Source organism: Aedes albopictus, chromosome 3 (assembly GCF_035046485.1).
Source record: "Aedes albopictus strain Foshan chromosome 3, AalbF5, whole genome shotgun sequence".
Lineage (NCBI taxonomy): Eukaryota > Metazoa > Arthropoda > Insecta > Diptera > Culicidae > Aedes > Aedes albopictus.
This window is the reverse complement of record NC_085138.1, coordinates 369,337,555-369,355,200: the sequence shown is the minus strand read 5'-3', so window position 1 is coordinate 369,355,200 and position 17,646 is coordinate 369,337,555. Positions and strand designations below refer to the sequence as shown.

General features: G+C 46.0%; 3 protein-coding genes across 7 annotated transcripts in view; 2 read left to right on the top strand and 1 right to left on the bottom strand.

Moving 5' to 3' along the window:
* The window catches only part of LOC109432299 (ral guanine nucleotide dissociation stimulator-like 1), a 230,401-nt gene extending 224,451 nt beyond the window's left edge, over positions 1 to 5,950 (top strand). For all 5 annotated transcript variants that reach the window (XM_062855559.1, XM_029875142.2, XM_029875140.2 and 2 more), the window contains 3 exons: positions 3,594 to 3,945; positions 4,004 to 4,707; positions 4,777 to 5,950. In XM_062855559.1, coding sequence (XP_062711543.1) covers positions 3,594 to 3,945; positions 4,004 to 4,707; positions 4,777 to 5,350 — 1,630 coding nt within the window. In that variant the 3' untranslated portion in view covers positions 5,351 to 5,950. The remainder of the gene's footprint in view (positions 1 to 3,593; positions 3,946 to 4,003; positions 4,708 to 4,776) is intronic.
* An 8,013-nt stretch (positions 5,951 to 13,963) lies between these two features.
* Positions 13,964 to 14,566, top strand: LOC109432285 (cytochrome c oxidase subunit 6A1, mitochondrial-like). Its single transcript, XM_019708614.3, has one exon. It carries the CDS (start codon positions 14,135 to 14,137, stop codon positions 14,480 to 14,482), a length of 348 nt encoding a protein of 115 aa, XP_019564159.3. The 5' UTR covers positions 13,964 to 14,134; the 3' UTR covers positions 14,483 to 14,566.
* A 5-nt stretch (positions 14,567 to 14,571) lies between these two features.
* Positions 14,572 to 15,939, bottom strand: LOC109432255 (uncharacterized). Its single transcript, XM_062855554.1, has 4 exons — positions 15,784 to 15,939; positions 15,355 to 15,717; positions 14,803 to 15,294; positions 14,572 to 14,748 (listed from the first exon to the last, which is right to left on the bottom strand). The coding sequence occupies exons 1-4, from the start codon at positions 15,839 to 15,841 to the stop codon at positions 14,609 to 14,611; spliced, it is 1,053 nt and encodes a 350-aa protein (XP_062711538.1). The 5' UTR covers positions 15,842 to 15,939; the 3' UTR covers positions 14,572 to 14,608.
* Between the last annotated feature and the right edge of the window lie 1,707 nt (positions 15,940 to 17,646).

Genomic DNA, 17,646 nt, shown 5'->3' with positions numbered 1-17,646 from the left:
TTCCTGGAGGGATTCCTGGAGGAATTCCTGGAGGAATTCCTGGAGGGATTCCTGGAGGAATCTCTGGAGAAATTCCTAGAGGAAGCTCTGGAGGAATTCCTGGAGAAATCCCTGGAGAAATCCCTGGAGGAATTCCAGGACAAATCCCTGGAGGAATTCCTGGAAAAATCTCTGGAAGAATTCCTAGAGGAATCTCTGGAGGAATTCCTGGAGGAATTCCTGGAGGAATTCCTGGAGGAATTCCTGGAGGAATTCCTGGAGGAATTCCTGGAGGAATTCCTGGAGGAATTCCTGGAGGAATTCCTGGAGGAATTCCTGGAGGAATTCCTGGAGGAATTCCTGGAGGAATCCCTGGAGGAATTCCTGGAGGAATCCCTGGAGGAATTCCTGGAGGAATCCCTGGAGGAATTCCTGGAGGAATCCCTGGAGGAATTCCTGGAGGAATCCCTGGAGGAATTCCTGGAGGAATCCCTGGAGGAATTCCTGGAGGAATCCCTGGAGGAATTCCTGGAGGAATCCCTGGAGGAATTCCTGGAGGAATCCCTGGAGGAATTCCTGGAGGAATCCCTGGAGGAATTCCTGGAGGAATCCCTGGAGGAATTCCTGGAGGAATCCCTGGAGGAATTCCTGGAGGAATCCCTGGAGGAATTCCTGGAGGAATCCCTGGAGGAATTCCTGGAGGAATCCCTGGAGGAATTCCTGGAGGAATCCCTGGAGGAATTCCTGGAGGAATCCCTGGAGGAATTCCTGGAGGAATCCCTGGAGGAATTCCTGGAGGAATCCCTGGAGGAATTCCTGGAGGAATCCCTGGAGGAATTCCTGGAGGAATCCCTGGAGGAATTCCTGGAGGAATCCCTGGAGGAATTCCTGGAGGAATTCCTGGAGGAATTCCTGGAGGAGTTCTGGAAGAATCCCTGGTGGAATCCCTTGAGGAATTCCTGGAGGAATTCCTGGAGGAATCCCTGGAGGAATTCCTGGAGGAATCCCTGGAGGAATTCCTGGAGGAATCCCTGGAGGAATTCCTGGAGGAATCCCTGGAGGAATTCCTGGAGGAATCCCTGGAGGAATTCCTGGAGGAATCCCTGGAGGAATTCCTGGAGGAATCCCTGGAGGAATTCCTGGAGGAATTTCTGGAGGAATCCCTGGAGGAATTTCTGGAGGAATCCCTGGAGGAATTCCTGGAGGAATCCCTGGAGGAATTCCTGGAGGAATCCCTGGAGGAATCCCTGGAGGAATCCCTGGAGGAATTCCTGGAGGAATCCCTGGAGGAATTCCTGGAGGAATCCCTGGAGGAATCCCTGGAGGAATCCCTGGAGGAATCCCTGGAGGAATCCCTGGAGGAATCCCTGGAGGAATTCCTGGAGGAATCCCTGGAGGAATTCCTGTAGGAATCCCTGGAGGAATTCCTGTAGGAATCCCTGGAGGAATTCCTGGAGGAGTCCCTGGAGGAATTCCTGGAGGAATCCCTGGAGGAATTCCTGGAGGAATCCCTGGAGGAATTCCTGGAGGAATCCCTGGAGGAATTCCTGGAGGAATCCCTGGAGGAATTCCTGGAGGAATCCCTGGAGGTATTCCTGGAGGAATCCCTGGAGGAATTCCTGGAGGAATCCCTGGAGGAATTCCTGGAGGAATCCCTGGAGGAATTCCTGGAGGAATCCCTGGAGGAATTCCTGGAGGAATCCCTGGAGGAATTCCTGGAGGAATCCCTGGAGGAATTCCTGGAGGAATCCCTGGAGGAATTCCTGGAGGAATCCCTGGAGGAATTCCTGGAGGAATCCCTGGAGGAATTCCTGGAGGAATCCCTGGAGGAATTCCTGGAGGAATCCCTGGAGGAATTCCTGGAGGAATCCCTGGAGGAATTCCTGGAGGAATCCCTGGAGGAATTCCTGGAGGAATCCCTGGAGGAATTCCTGGAGGAATTCCTGGAGGAATTCGTGGAGGAATCCCTGGAGGAATTCGTGGAGGAATCCCTGGAGGAATTCCTGGAGGAATCCCTGGAGGGATTCCTGGAGGAATCCCTGGAGGAATTCCTGGAGGAATCCCTGGAGGAATTTCTGGAGGAATCCCTGGAGGAATTTCTGGAGGAATCCCTGGAGGAATTTCTGGAGGAATCCCTGGAGGAATTCCTGGAGGAATCCCTGGAGGAATTCCTGGAGGAATCCCTGGAGGAATTTCTGGAGGAATCATTGGAGGTATTCCTGGAGGAATCCCTGGAGGAATTCCTGGAGGAATCCCTGGAGGAATTCCTGGAGGAATCCCTGGAGGAATCCCTGGAGGAATCCCTGGAGGAATTCCTGGAGGAATCCCTGGAGGAATTCCTGTAGGAATCCCTGGAGGAATTCCTGTAGGAATCCCTGGAGGAATTCCTGGAGGAATCCCTGGAGGAATTCCTGGAGGAATCCCTGGAGGAATTCCTGGAGGAATCCCTGGAGGAATTCCTGGAGGAATCCCTGGAGGAATTCCTGGAGGAATCCCTGGAGGAATTCCTGGAGGAATCCCTGGAGGAATTCCTGGAGGAATCCCTGGAGGAATTCCTGGAGGAATCCCTGGAGGAATTCCTGGAGGAATCCCTGGAGGAATTCCTGGAGGAATTCCTGGAGGAATTCCTGGAGGAATCCCTGGAGGAATTCGTGGAGGAATCCCTGGAGGAATTCCTGGAGGAATCCCTGGAGGGATTCCTGGAGGAATCCCTGGAGGAATTCCTGGAGGAATCCCTGGAGGAATTTCTGGAGGAATCCCTGGAGGAATTTCTGGAGGAATCCCTGGAGGAATTTCTGGAGGAATCCCTGGAGGAATTCCTGGAGGAATCCCTGGAGGAATTTCTGGAGGAATCATTGGAGGTATTCCTGGAGGAATCCCTGGAGGAATTCCTGGAGGAATCCCTGGAGGAATCCCTGGAGGAATCCCTGGAGGAATTCCTGGAGGAATCCCTGGAGGAATTCCTGTAGGAATCCCTGGAGGAATTCCTGGAGGAATCCCTGGAGGAATTCCTGGAGGAATCCCTGGAGGAATTCCTGGAGGAATCCCTGGAGGAATTCCTGGAGGAATCCCTGGAGGAATTCCTGGAGGAATCCCTGGAGGAATTCCTGGAGGAATCCCTGGAGGAATTCCTGGAGGAATCCCTGGAGGAATTCCTGGAGGAATCCCTGGAGGAATTCCTGGAGGATTCCCTGGAGGAATTCCTGGAGGAATCCCTGGAGGAATTCCTGGAGGAATCCCTGGAGGAATTCCTGGAGGAATCCCTGGAGGAATTCCTGGAGGAATCCCTGGAGGAATTCCTGGAGGAATCCCTGGAGGAATTCCTGGAGGAATCCCTGGAGGAATTCCTGGAGGAATCCCTGGAGGAATTCCTGGAGGAATCCCTGGAGGAATTCCTGGAGGCATTCCTGGAGGAATCCCTGGAGAAATTGCTCCAATAATCCTTTTAGAAATTTCGGAGGAATATTTTTTTTTTACAAATTCATTAATGCTTTATTATTGAAAAAAAAAACTAAGCTTTATGTGGAAAGTATGTTTTTTTTTGTCTAGAGAGATGTTGTTAAATTGATTCTCCCATCAGCACCTTGATTCTCCCAATCTTCTGCTTCTTCCAGGTATACAAATAGGTTAGATAAGTACAGTCGAATACCACCACCGTTGCCATGGTCCGACCTGACCGATCAGTTCGGGGGCCTCTGCCTAACGCCCGCCTTCCGAGGGCCTCCGTCCCACCTGCTGAATTCGTACCGGTTCCCGAACATCCCGGTGAAGCACTTTGCCGAGCAGCTCACCCGTATGGACATGGAACTTTTCAAGCGGTTGATTCCGCACCAGTGTTTGGGGGCGATCTGGTCCAACCGGGATAAGCACGAGTGTGGCTCGGTAGTGGCCACCGTCACCCAGTTCAACGCTGTGTCCTTTAGGGTAATATCCAGCATATTGATTGAACCGCGGTTGAAACCACAGGTGAGTGACGACTTGTTATGGCAAGAAGATAATCGAATTTTAATCTTTTGTATTTCAGGAACGTGCCCTGCTCATATCCACGTGGATCGACATCGCGCAAGAGTTGCGATTACTCAAGAACTTCTCGTCTCTGAAGGCGATTATCTCTGGATTGCAGTCGAATGCCGTCTATCGGTTATCGAAGACCTGGGCGGCACTCCCTCGGGAAAAACTAGAACTCTACACCGAGTTGGCGCGGATATTCTCCGAAGACAACAACGCGTGGGCCCAGCGAGAGGTGCTGATGCGAGAGGGGACGGCCAAGTTCGCCGATACGGTCGGCGAAAACGATCGTCACTTGCAGAAGGTCTTTCAGAAGCAGAACACCCTCATCAGCCATGGGACCATTCCGTACCTGGGGACGTTCCTGACGGATCTGACCATGATTCACGCTGCCATTCCGGACACCCTGGCGGAAGGGTTGATAAATTTCGACAAACGGAGGAAGGAATTCGAGGTGCTAGCGCAGATCAAGTTACTACAGGGTGCTGCCAATACGTATCATCTGCCAGAGGATGCGCTGTTCGATCGGTGGTTCGCTTCCTTGTTGGTGCTAGACGAACGAGAGGCGCACACTCTAAGCTGCCAGTTGGAGCCGCCGCCGGAGTCGCAGAAACGGCCTAGTCATCAGGGACACAAGAAGAGCGACTCGATCGCTTCGAACAGCAGTAGCGGGGCTGGATCCCAGTTCTACTGCGACATCAACAATGCGTCCAATGCAAGGTAAGGAGCATAGCAAAATGGGGTCTTCATGAGGAATTTTTAATATCACTTTATTTGTTCCAATTCCAGCTACAGTTCGCGGAACAACTCGCTAGACCGGGACGTGACACCACCAAACGCCTCCATTCTATCCGCTGCCAGCAGCGTTTCGTCCCTATCGATGGAATCCACCACCTCGAGCAGTCAGAAGTCCAACCACCTCCTGAACGGTTCCGGTTTGATCCGAACGCCCCAGTCCAACCGGGTCAACAACAGCAATTCCAACCCGGCCAGCAAAACCCACAACGGTCATGACACCCCCATCATCAACGGGCAGCTCAAGGAGGACTCGCCCCTCAAAAAGGGTTCCCCCGATTTCTACATCATTAAGGTTACCTACGAGACGGATCACGTCGAGCTGGACGGGATCGTGCTGTACAAAAGTATTATGCTCGGGAACAACGAGCGAACGCCGCAGGTCATCCGGAACGCGATGCTGAAGCTCGGACTGGAGGGTGATCCGGACAAGTACACGCTGTCGCAGGTTCTGCCGGACAAGGAACTGCTCCTGCCGAACAATGCTAACGTGTACTACGCTGTGAACACGGCGTACAATTTGAACTTTATTCTTAGGCCAAAAAAGGATCCGGACAGTGGGAGGTAGGGGGTTGAGCGGAAATTCTGGTAACTTATGCTAACTTATGAACCCATAATTGTAAATATATTTATTCTCTTAGAATTGGAAGATATAACTCAGACGAATCTCCGTTGCGGGATGGAAACTGCGAATGTCGCAAACAGTGTAACTGATATTAACCGGGATAACCGTATATTTGAGAATATTGTACAGAATCTGTGGCGAACTATAAGTAGCACGTAGGATTATACAATGAACGTTTTTAGCCGCGGCGGACCAGATAAGTTTTAGAAACGAGCACGGATTATGATTGTGAACGCGTGAAAAAAGTATCCTTATGAACCCGTTGGATTTACCGAAAAGTACCGACAATTCAAATTGGATTTGAGCAAACTGAAAACTAAACAGAGCTTTTTATTAACCGATGGAATCAGGAATTGTCGAAAAATTGAGAAGTGATTTATATAGTAATTCTTAAATTGTGTACTGTACCAGAAGAAAGGTGTTAACCATGCAGTATCCAGATATAGACTAGACATTTTTTAGCATAGAGACTAGTACGTGTATACTAAAATGGAAGAAAATTTATTGGAAATATTATAATTCCTCACCGGTATTTGAAGTTAATTGTTCATAGAGAAATGCATCAGATGGAACCAAAAAGAATTCATGAATATCTCAAAAACCGAGGCTTGTGTATCTTAAACATTTTACCAATGGTGTCAAAAAACAGCTACAGCCAGCGAATTCTGACATATTTGAGGCGATAAAGCTTGAATTGAAACATACATACAATGATTTTTATACTTACCTTACCGATCAGACTAAGGCCAGGAAGGCCTCTGCTGTACATAGTTCACAGTTCTGCACTCTGCGAAGGGTCCGCCAGATCATCCTACACTTGATCGACCCGTGGTCGATTCGGTTTTCTGTTTGATGGTCATTCAAATGTTCATTGATAGGACGCTGCCAAAGCAAGCCAAACAAATTAAATGGACCTAATCTGTAAATTCAGTTAATATTTGATAGTTCATATCCCTTACCACACTCCCGAGTGGCGGGAGAGTCTGGTAGTCCCTATACCAAAACCCGGCAGCCTGACCCGCGAGCCATCCGGTTTTCGGCCCATCTCCCTCACGTGTTGCCTTTCGAAGGTAGTCGAACGCATGGTCAACAGGTTGTTAACATATTATCTGCAAGAAAATACAGTGTATCAAACAATTGTCCGTACAGCAATTTTCTGGTCAAAATAATTTTTCATTCAAATCTATATAACTTTTTTATACGTCAATCAAAAACGTTGACATTGTGATCAATCATAAACCATATATTGAAGCTCCATTGATAAAATTTTGAGCGATATCGAATAAGTTTTCTGAAAGTTATAGAACTTTTAGTAAAACTAATAAGGTTTTTGAACTCATTTTTAAAACATTATATCTCAATATGTACGCGATGAAACTTTTTCATTTTTTTTTTGTTTTACAGCTTATACCTAAGGCTTTCAAATGCAGCTTCGATTGAGGTTTTATATTCACTACAAAAAATATTAAAAATCTGTATATGTTCAGAGTATTATTTGCAAATTTATCATATTTTGATCAATAAAAGTGTCAAGTTTTTTCAACTTTTTTAAACTTTCTTAATGTAATATTTTTATACAGGACCTACTAAACTTCATATGAAGAGTAGGTCCTATGAATTTTTCGTTCAGTTAATGCACTTTTATTGGTGGAAAACCTTTGGCAGATTATATGTGCAAAATATGGTAATTTTTTAAAAATCGACAACTACACAAGCACATTTTTCATATTTTTTGTAGTAAATATAAAACCTCAAACGTTGCTGCATATGAAAGCCTAAGGTTTAAGCTGTGACACAAAAAAAAGTGCAAAAGTTTCATCGAGTATATATATACATATATAGATATAATGTTTTAAAAATGTGTTCAAAAATCTTATTAGTTTTACTAAAAGTTCTATAACTTTCAGAAAACTTATTCGATCTCGCTCAAAATTTTACCAATGGAGCTTCAATATATGGTTTATGATTGGTCAAAATTTCAACGTTTTTGATTGACGTATAAAAAAGTTATAAACATTTGAATGACAAATTATTTTGACCAAAAAATTGCTGTACGGACAATTATTTGATACACTGTAGGTTCCTTGATCATCGTCAACACACTTTCAGAGCAGGGTACGGAAGCAACACGTATTTTGCAGCCCTAGAGGAAGTTCTACAGAAAGCTAAGAAATAACTTAGGCCATCATACCGAGATCATTTCCTTGGATATCTCGAAGGCGTTCAACAGAACTTGGACGCCTTTAATTCTCCGTAAATTAGTACGCTGGGGCCTTGCTGGTAATATTCTCCAATTGATTAAAAACTTTTTAACTGATCGTACCTTTAGAGTCATAATAGGGGACAGCAAATCGGAGTCCTTCAGAGAGGAAGCTGGCGTTCCACAAGGATCTGTAATCTCAGTGACGTTATTTCTCATCTTGATGAATGGTGTCTTCGAGGACCTTCCAAATGGCGTCCAAATCTTCGTGTACGCCGATGACATCGTCATTGTCATGTCTGGCCCCACCATCCTCGTCACTCACAGGAAGGCGCAGGCAGCCGTGACCAGGGTAGTCAAATGGGCTGCGTCCGTATGGTTTACCATATCAGCTCCAAAGAGTGGTCGATGCCACATCTGCAACTCCGGTCATTGGGTAAAAGGATCACCCATCAGCATAAATAACCTGCCGATTCCGTCACGCAAAACTGTTAGGATCCTAGGGATTACTATCGATCGCAGTCTAACCTTCAAACCACACTTCGACGGCGTCAAGACGAGCTGCCAGAGCCGCCTTAATCTAATAAAAGCGCTTCTTAGTGCCCACCGGAGCAACAATCGGAAACTTCGTTTTCGCGTAGCCGCCGCCACTGTCGACAGCCGTTTACTGTATCGTCTGGAGATAACCAGTTTGTCCTTTGGTACCTTCATCAGAACATTTTCGCCGGTGTACAACCGGTACTTAAGAATAATCTCTGGACTTCTACCTTCCACGCCGGCGGACACCGCTTGTGTTGAAGCAGGCCTTCTTCCCTTCCGCTATCGAATAGTTGCGGCTCTCTGCTGTAAGGCTGTCGCTATAGCAAAGAATACCGCAGGAACTGCCAGAACCTACCTACTAGAAATGGCTAACAGTCTACTCCAGAACATTGCCGGTGTCACACTACCACCTATCGCCAAGTTCCAGTGGTCCGGTGAGTGCAACTGGCGTGGGCCCAAGTTTAAATTTGAATGCTAGATTCAAAACAGTTCCAATGCTGGAGACAACTCTGTCCGGCTACGACAATCCGTCGCTGAACTACTTCGTACTAAGTACGACAACCATCAACGGCGGTACACCGATGGCTCGCTGTCTTCGCAGGGTGTCGGTCGGCATGGGAGTCGCTGGGAAAACTTGACGATCAGCAGGAGCCTTCCTAACCAATGCTCGTTTTTTTCTGCCGAGGCCGTAGCCATTCTCGTTGCCGCCACAACACCGGCAAATCGGCCTGTCGTGTTCATAACAGACTTAGCGAGCTGTACATATCTCAGCCTTACAATCCGAAAGGCGTCGGGACCCGTGGCGCAGTGGTCCACACGTTCGCTTCATAAGCGGATGGTCATGGGTTCGAACCCAGCCCCGGCACGTGCAATTTTTCGTCAGTTGCTCTTCCCCCCGAGAGCAGCTCCCAAGCAACCAAAAGTTTGGATTCCACTTGAAGAACGAACTCAGAAGTTCAAGTTCGGTTCAATTCCAGGTTTCGTTGAACTTGATTCTCCAAAAAGTTACTCTTGTATTGTTTATGAACTTGGAAGTACATGTACAAGCTTTTGACTTCTCTTCAAAACGACATTAAAGTCGAAAAAAGGTTCAAAAAGAACTTATGTTGAACTTTAAAACAGAGTTCAATCAAATATTAACCGAACTCATGTTGAACTTTTGCGTGCCTTTAAAATTCAAATATAGTTCATTTGAACATATTCCAACAACTTGAAATCATCCGTTCCGAACTTGTTTCGAACTTGTTTTGAACTTACTACTGAAAGTTCGGATAAATATTAACCGTACCAAAGTGAACTTCACTTGAACTTCGGCGACAGCGGGGCCGGGGAGAAGTTCTCATTCAATTAAATCACTCGGCAATCGAGCCCAGCAGCCACAGCTTGTGTTCGGATCCGTATTGTGTGGATCAAAGGCTGCCCCCGCAGCGGAAAACTGTTCCCCCCAGGATGCCGCCGGGAGTTTTTCGGCTGCGCACAAAAATTTTCCAGCTTTGCTGGATGTTTTCACACCCGTCTCACTTGTCACTGCAGCGCACCGGTAATCGACGCAATCGTATTCACTGAAAACCAAGCTGAAAACTTATAATCTTTTCTTGAAGTCGATACACTGGCCTTAATTTATTGCTTTGCACTGCGAACCACAACAAACTGAAAATGTCAAACTGCGTAAGTTCACAAGAAGTTCCACGTGAACTTCTTTCGAACTTTCGATTTCAAAAACTATTCCAAGTTCAGAGAAAGTTCCAAGGAAAGTTCACACGCGAACCTGATTGAGCTCTACTATATGATATCAGCACATTGAGTAAAATCCCACAGTGCATAACAACATATACATGGAGTAGTGGTTAGGCACCGACTTTCAACGAGGAGATCCCGAGTTCAAATCTCAGTAAGTAAAAAACATCAAACATTATTTCAAGGTATTAGTCAATTTGGATTCCACATGAACTAATGGTTCTTAATAATAAATTACTTTTGAGGACTAAACTTTTTTTTTTCATTTTTTCGAAGTTTATTTTTAAGCTGAATAGCGTTCCTTTCAGCGACACAAGTGTACTTTTTGTGAACTGAAGTTCGGTTAATTACTTAAAAAGTGAGCTGAATAGAATGCTATTCATATACCTTCGAATAGCTGATTAAGCCCAAACATGCTATTTTATCCGAACTTTTGGTTGCTTGGGCTGGCACCTGACCCTCTTCGGAGCATAGCTCTAACGGACCCGGAATTTGGATATCGGCGAACCGCAACTCATAATGGACCCCCCAATCGGACTGGAAAAGGAACAGCAGCCACGCATCAGCATCATCGTGCTTATCAGTCTACCATGGACAGGGTAGAAGAGTGAAAGAAGCACAAAGGCAACCAGTTCAATAAAGTAGAATAGAATAGAATACATTTAGGCGCTGTACAAAGTGGAAGTGCAGCGTCCAATTGGAATCGCTCACGTAGTGGACAAAAGAGCTTTTTTTTATTATTTTTTATTTGTGAATTTTAATTTAATGCTAATTCTTCGCGAGGACAAAAGAGCTGTAAATTAGGTTAAGTGATTACGAACAATAAAAATCCGAAAGGCCTCGGCATCCTTGGATTCAGCGAACAATTAAATGCGCCCCACCTAGCGTGACTTTTCTCTGGGTCCCAGGGCACTGTGGTGTTCCTGGAAACGAAACTGCAGACCACCTAGCAGGGTCAGGTGCATCCGACAGTCGCTACACTCGTACATTACCATCGATCGACGCCAAACGCTGGATTCGCTCAATATTACACGATGCTTGGCAGAGGGAATGGATTCAACCTAGCGGAGCATATTTGAAGAAAATAAAGAGAAGCGTGGATCCGTGAACTGACCTCAAGTCCATGAAGGAGCAGATCATCATATCTAGACTGCGAACGGGGCACACCAGGATGTTCCATGATTTCGGAGGTGATCCTTTCCACCGGACCTGTGAAATTTGCGGAGTTAACAACTCTGCTGAGCACATCATCTGTGTCTGCCCAGCATACGAGGGCCCACGGCAGCTGTACGGGATTCCGGGAAATATTTGCGATGCCCTTGGCGACGATGCGTCGGCACTCGCGGTTCTTCTGTGCTTCGTGAAAGCCGCTGGACTCTATTTTAAGGTTTAGATTTGCTCCTTAAATGTCTATCGTTTTCAGTTTTATGCTCTATCCTCGTATTGCAACGTTCCTCTTTTTGTCGCATTATCCATTTGTAAGATTTTCGGATTTCGTCCGCTCTGTGATTTAAGTTCTCTCCGATCAAGTTGTATCCTTCTGTAACTTTTTAACTGCTTTTGTTATATTCTGTAAATGATACTCCTTTATTCACTCTGCGAAATAGATTTAAGAAGAGCTTGTGTAGTTTTTCAGGCGAACCCTTCTGGGTCGTCCTGTTGACCGAGACTCAGGATAAACCTGCCTACGGCAGAAAATCTCTAAATAAAAAAAAATGGAGGCTGCAAAATATACACATCGCTGGCCGTCATCATTCGATACAGCGTGCAGGCTGTTTTGCCCTATTACCGGTCTGTACATTTCCTCCCTTCCAAAGTAACATTTTAAGTTTTGTTCGGCTCTATAAGATATCTTCATAACCAATTTTATAAAACTTGCAATAATACTGTTATTTACATCAAAACCTCTTGATAACCTCTTTAAGAGCATCTTCCGGCTAAGTGGACCACTCTCGGAAAGGTTTTGCAAACCATATTAAGAGTAGCAACAAAACTGTTTTAAAACCTAGTTGAAAAATTTTCCATTCTCGAAAAAAGGTTGATTGTTGTAGTTTTTTTTTCAACAAAAACTATGACAGTTCAAGATGCAGATAAGCTTCTTCGATGGAATGTAAAGTTCTGGAGGATATATTATTCGTAAGTAGAAAACGATTATTTAAAAGCAATATTTTAGTAGTTATAGTGTTGGCTTATTATAGTGTTGGCAGGGGCCCATATAGCCGAGGCGGTAAACGCACGGGTATTCAGCATGACCATGCTGAGGGTGACGGGTTCGATTCCCGGTCGGTCCAGGATCTTTTCGTAAAGTAAATTTCCTTGACTTCCTTGGGCATAGAGTATCTTCGTGCCTGCCACACGATATACACATGCAAAATGGTCATTGGCAGAGGAAGCTCTCAGTTAATAACTGTGGAAGTGCTCATAGAACACTAAGCTGAGAAGCATGCTTTGTCCCAGTGAGGACGTTACGCCAAGAAGAGGAAGAGGAGGAGTGTTGGCTTATGCGCATTCAATTTTGTCGTAAATATTGGGGTTATATCATAGATTTAATATTATCATCTTGGAATAAAAGAAATCAATTTGTTAATTTAATAAAACTATCTCGAATCAGAAGAAAACTCAGCTGAGAGAGTTTATTTGTGTGAGCATGCTATAGAAATGGCGGCAAACTGCCAATGCATTGCTTATTTGAGCAAAATTAACTATTTTCCATTCACGTCAACCAATTCTTCAATATGGCGATGGCCATAATTAGCGTAAATAAAACGAAAGCAAGTTTACTTTTATGATGACCGCAATAAACCTAGCAGTGTCGTAGTTTCTGCTTTTCCACCACCAGATGTCGTTACTAATCGAACGGATTGCCATCTGGTGATAGTTTGAACAGTTTTATTGTGGTAATAATGAATGCCAGAAGATTTACATATCGGAGAGGTTTATTTACTCTTAAAATGTGGCTTTATGGATATCTTCAAGTATACTATAAAATATTTCATCAATGGTTTTCATAAAAGTAGTCATAAAATTGTGAGTTTTAATTATTGCTGTAATAAAACCCCAATAAAAATCAAACAAAACTAATCAGCAATGGAATTGTTACTTGGGTTCCTACCTGCGCGTTCATGCTGCCGACAACGATTTTCACGTCACGCGGCGAGCAACCATCGTATGTTTGCTCTGCGCGTAGAACGCTTCTTTCTCGTCATCAGGTCTCCCGTCGTGTGGGCAGTGGACGTTGATGATGCTGAGTTGAAGAAACGGCTCTTAACAATCAACATGTCCATCCTTGTGTTGATCGGCTGCCACCCGATCACACGTTTTCGCATCTTGCCCTACACTATGAATCCTGTTCTCACTTCATTGGTAGAAGGTAGTCGCTCGATGTCCGCTTTTCCACACCATCTGTCCAGTCCAACAAAGTTCCTGCAACGCCACGATGTCGAAGTTGCGGGGATGTAGTTCGTCGTAGATTATTCTGTCACATCCTGCGAAACCTAGTGACTTGCAATTCCATGTTCCAAGTTTCCAATCGTAGTCGTTATTTCGTCGCGTGGGCCTTTGCCGATTGTATCGAGTCGTATTTTCTCCTATGTTATTCGCAATGGGGATTTTTACGGGTGGCTTATTGGGCCTACGCCAACACTCCTGTCTCGCCGGAGGGCCATCGTGCCAGTTCTGTTTAACGTCCCAACCAACACTGAGACGACCTCGCTGATGGGGCTACCAACTTGGATCTAGCTCGGCTTGATGCATCATTTCTTACTCAGCCGCTGGATGCCAGAACAGACGCTGTTTAAGCCGCACCTCCTTGATGAACAGACGCTCGAGACGTACCTCCTCAATCTAGCTGAAGTCAGACGGACAACAATGCCCAGGCTGCACTATCAGCTGAGCACACAACTCTTAGCTGGCGTCTTTGTCATCGCTTGACCCGTGGAAGCATGAGGTAGGAACTTGTGAGGAACAGATCTATGTTGAACGCTCTCCTTATCGACTCACCGTTTTGCAGTTCCAATGATTTTTAATATTTCTATCAAATGCTGAATCTAAAAACTAGCATCACGGCCAAACCAACAACAATGCTATCTGAATGCAGCAAATGGATATCAATTTTGATCAAAGTAACCGATCGAAGCTAGAAAAGTCACATTTTACACAAGCCATTTTCTCACCGTGGTACAACACAAATAGTAAGTTCCGCGTTATTCCGAATAGGAAAAGATTTTAAGTCTTCAAATCTGCCCTCTCAAATGGCATTCACAAACCACATCCTTCGCCGAGCTGCCTTCCTTGCCAATAATGTTCGCAACATGGGCGGCAGCACCGGTGTTGCATCTGCCACCCCAGGATCCGGCCATGCGCATGGTGACTACAAAAAGTGGAAAAAACTTTCCTTGTTCGTCGCCTTTCCGGCCGTTGGTCTGGCCATGGTCAACGCTGTCCTACAGTTATCGTCGGACGAGGAACACGAACGTCCGGAGTTTGTCCCGTACGAACATATGCGCATCCGTACCAAGCGGTTCCCCTGGGGTGAAGGCCAGCGATCACTGTTCCACAACCCGCACGTGAATGCGTTGCCGGATGGCTATGAAGAATAGGATGGGATGTGGAAGGATAGAGATTCGAGAAATGATTCGTTTGTATTGGAACTGTCAAACTAATTAAATTTTAAATAAAACCTTCATGATTCCTCAATTCAAAGATTTATTTGATTATTTAGCGTTTTAGCGCTTGGAATGTCCAGCATACTTTATGTAAGCCTCTGAAATAGAATTGCATCCATCCGATGAGCAAGCCACGCATGTATCAACTCCTTCACACGGATCAACGTTAATGCCAAGATCTGATGCACATCCTCTCGTAACTGAAACAAAATTTATTAAATTTATCTCTACTTGCGAACTTGAAACTCCATCACCTTCAAAGTCGACCAACTTCGAAAAACACCGATCACCCAGATCAAAACTTCCACAGTAGTACGAAAGCGCAACATTCGTCTGCTCTTCCGCACAGGTCTCGTTTTGCCCTGGAGCACAGTGGAAGCATCTCAACCATCGATGACTGTTGCACTGCCGACCGAAGCAACTGTAACAAGATCTGTCCGATTCATCATTGCACCTTGCCTGTTCCTCTTGGCTGAGCTTCTTCACACAACCGCGATCCAGTTCACCATCTCGCCACATCTTGATGTAGCATCTGTCTTCCCGTTCGTCGCATTCACTGTTGGTGGTGGTCCCATCGATGCACCGGAAATCTCCTTCCTTACACTGAACGCACCTGGTTACTGTTTTCAACACATCCTGATCGGCCCCGTTGCACGAGTCTCCCTCGCAGGTCAGGCAATACTTGTTCCCATCGCATGGATTTTGGTTTTCAGACAAGTCCAGGTCTGACTGGCAGCCACGGATAACTAAAACATATGAAGTTCATTCGTCAACTTCGCTGATCAATCTCTAAGGAACTGTAAAACCTTCATCTCCAACGACTTTGGCGAAGCACCGATCATCCGTCGTAAAGTTCCGACAAAAAGCAACCCGATTGGGATGAAATGCGCACATGCTGTTGCTCGACTTGGAACACTGGTGACACTTGTGCCATCGGGCCCTGTTGCAACCCGATTCCAAACACACGGTACAGGTACGATCCGTCGAATCGGAACACTTTGTTTGCTCTACAGGCGACAGTGCCGCAAGGCATCCTCTCTCCAGAATGAACCCTCCGGATAGGGTAAGCGAGTAGCAGCTGTCGTCAGGCGTGGGACAACTCGTTGGCGCCAAAGTGCCTTCATCGCATCCTGAATCGTCTGTGGAGCACTGCAGACAGCTGATCTGAGCTGGAATAGTTAGGGAGTTTTTAACTTGAAAAACAACTGTTTATCAAGAATCATTTTTATATGTACCTTTCACAAGACTTCCTGCACCAACCAGAATCAGAAAAATGTAGTTCTTTATCCACATGGCGTTAGTTATTTGAAAAGAACAACAGACGCTTCGAGGGACAGAACTGCTGTTGACTAAAGCTCTTGGCTAACTGATATCATTCAAGTACATATCACGGAAACCTTCCGTAGGGGGTTTTTCTTTAGAGGCAAAATTTGTCTGTGCATCGCTTTAGATAATGGAACAAAAACTTCTTCTCAACCTGTACTCTACAGTAAAACCTTATAGTCCGCTGGTGGAAAAAATACAGTCATATCTCGATGTAACATAGCTGCATTTTTAATTTTTATGTCGTTATATAGAAGCAACGAAAAATTTTCATGAAATTTGTTTTAAATGTTTTTTTTTTTAAGAAAAAATAAGCCTAGACCTCATGTTATTCGCTACCTAGTCGTTGCACATGTATGCATGCGCTTGAAACTTTCGACAGTTATCACCACGCGTCGAAGTCGAACGCCGCGGCTCAACATCGAGCAGCTGCGTAACGTAGATGTGGCTCAAAACTACGCGCAGCAGTTAGCAGTGGCCCTACCAACGGAAGAGCAGCTTGGCGCAGCTACACTTGAAGATGGCTGGAGGGACATCCGATCTGCCATAGGTAGCACTTCGGCTGCAGCACTAGGCTTCGCAACTCCGAATCACAACAATGACTGCTACGACGGCAAATGTGAACAGTTGAAAAATGAGAAGAATGGAGCATGGACGAGAACACCGTACGAGGGCGAATGAGGCACGTTACAGAAAGGCGCGGAACAGGCAGAACTAATGAGATTAGTCTTCCACGGTAAAAAGCGTCAACAGGAAGAACGACATCCCGAAACGATAGAAGAGCTGCAGCACGCAAAGAACACATGGAAGTACTACGAGAAGCTGAACCGCTCGCGCAGAGGTTTTGTGCCACAAGTCGACATGTACCGAGATAATCACGGAAATATTCTCACGAGCGAGCGCGAGGTGGTCGAGAGGTGGTGGCAGCATTACGATGAGCACCTCAATGGCGACGTTGCAAGCACCGAAGTTGGGTTGGTGTGGTAACAGATCTAGGAGTACGTGCGCAAGACTTAAGTTTTCCAGCCCCTAACCTCCAAGAGATTGAGGAGGAAGTTGGCCGGTTGAAAAATTACAAAGCTGCTGGAGCAGATCAACTATCAAGCGAGCTTCTAAAATACGGTGGAGAAGCACTGATGAGAGTACACTACACTGGGTCATTACTAAGATTTGGGAGAGAACGGTGGGAGCTTAAGACGGCTTTTCTTAGGCGAAGCATGTTCGAACATCAGTGAGGACTCACCACCTTTGGCATCGCAAGGTGACCGAGCATCATGTGCACTGCACACGAATAGTTCAAGCTGAGTTGGCCTAGGCGTGGCGGGGGCTTAGCAGTGGACTCTGTTGGGCCTCTTCAGAAATATCACGCATCCGGAAACATCAACTCTGTACAAGGGATTCGGAACCGCTTCCAAAGTGCCCTAGCCTGGTCAGGAATCCATCGGACACATCAGGAGCAATGCCAGTAAGTTCCTGATTACGGCATACTGGCGCGCGTGCGATGGAACTGGTCAATGAGATGGTACACTCTTAGATGACCGTGGAGTAGAGGTGTGCTGGTGGCAACGGCATTCTATTCTCTTAGTAGGGCCGGGTGACACTGACCTGAAACGACGAATGGGATAATGTCGGAGTTGCTTTCCGCCCCATAAAACCTTGGCAAGGCCTTAGAGTACGTTCCCGATCTGTACCCAGCTTAGGAAATTAATTGGGTGGACGTAGGTTCAGTTGAAGTATCCTGATTAGCGCTGATTCCGGCTCTGAGCGCAGGTCCC

Bases quoted from the DNA above. Each gene is read 5' to 3' on its own strand.
- LOC109432285 (XM_019708614.3), top strand. From the start codon at position 14,135: ATGGCATTCACAAACCACATCCTTCGCCGAGCTGCCTTCCTTGCCAAT.
- LOC109432255 (XM_062855554.1), bottom strand. From the start codon at position 15,841: ATGTGGATAAAGAACTACATTTTTCTGATTCTGGTTGGTGCAGGAAGT. The intron at 15,718-15,783 runs GTACATATAAAA...TAACTATTCCAG, and splicing joins TGCAGGAAGTCTTGTGAAAG to CTCAGATCAGCTGTCTGCAG. The intron at 15,295-15,354 runs GTTTTACAGTTC...CATATGTTTTAG, and splicing joins CAAAGTCGTTGGAGATGAAG to TTATCCGTGGCTGCCAGTCA.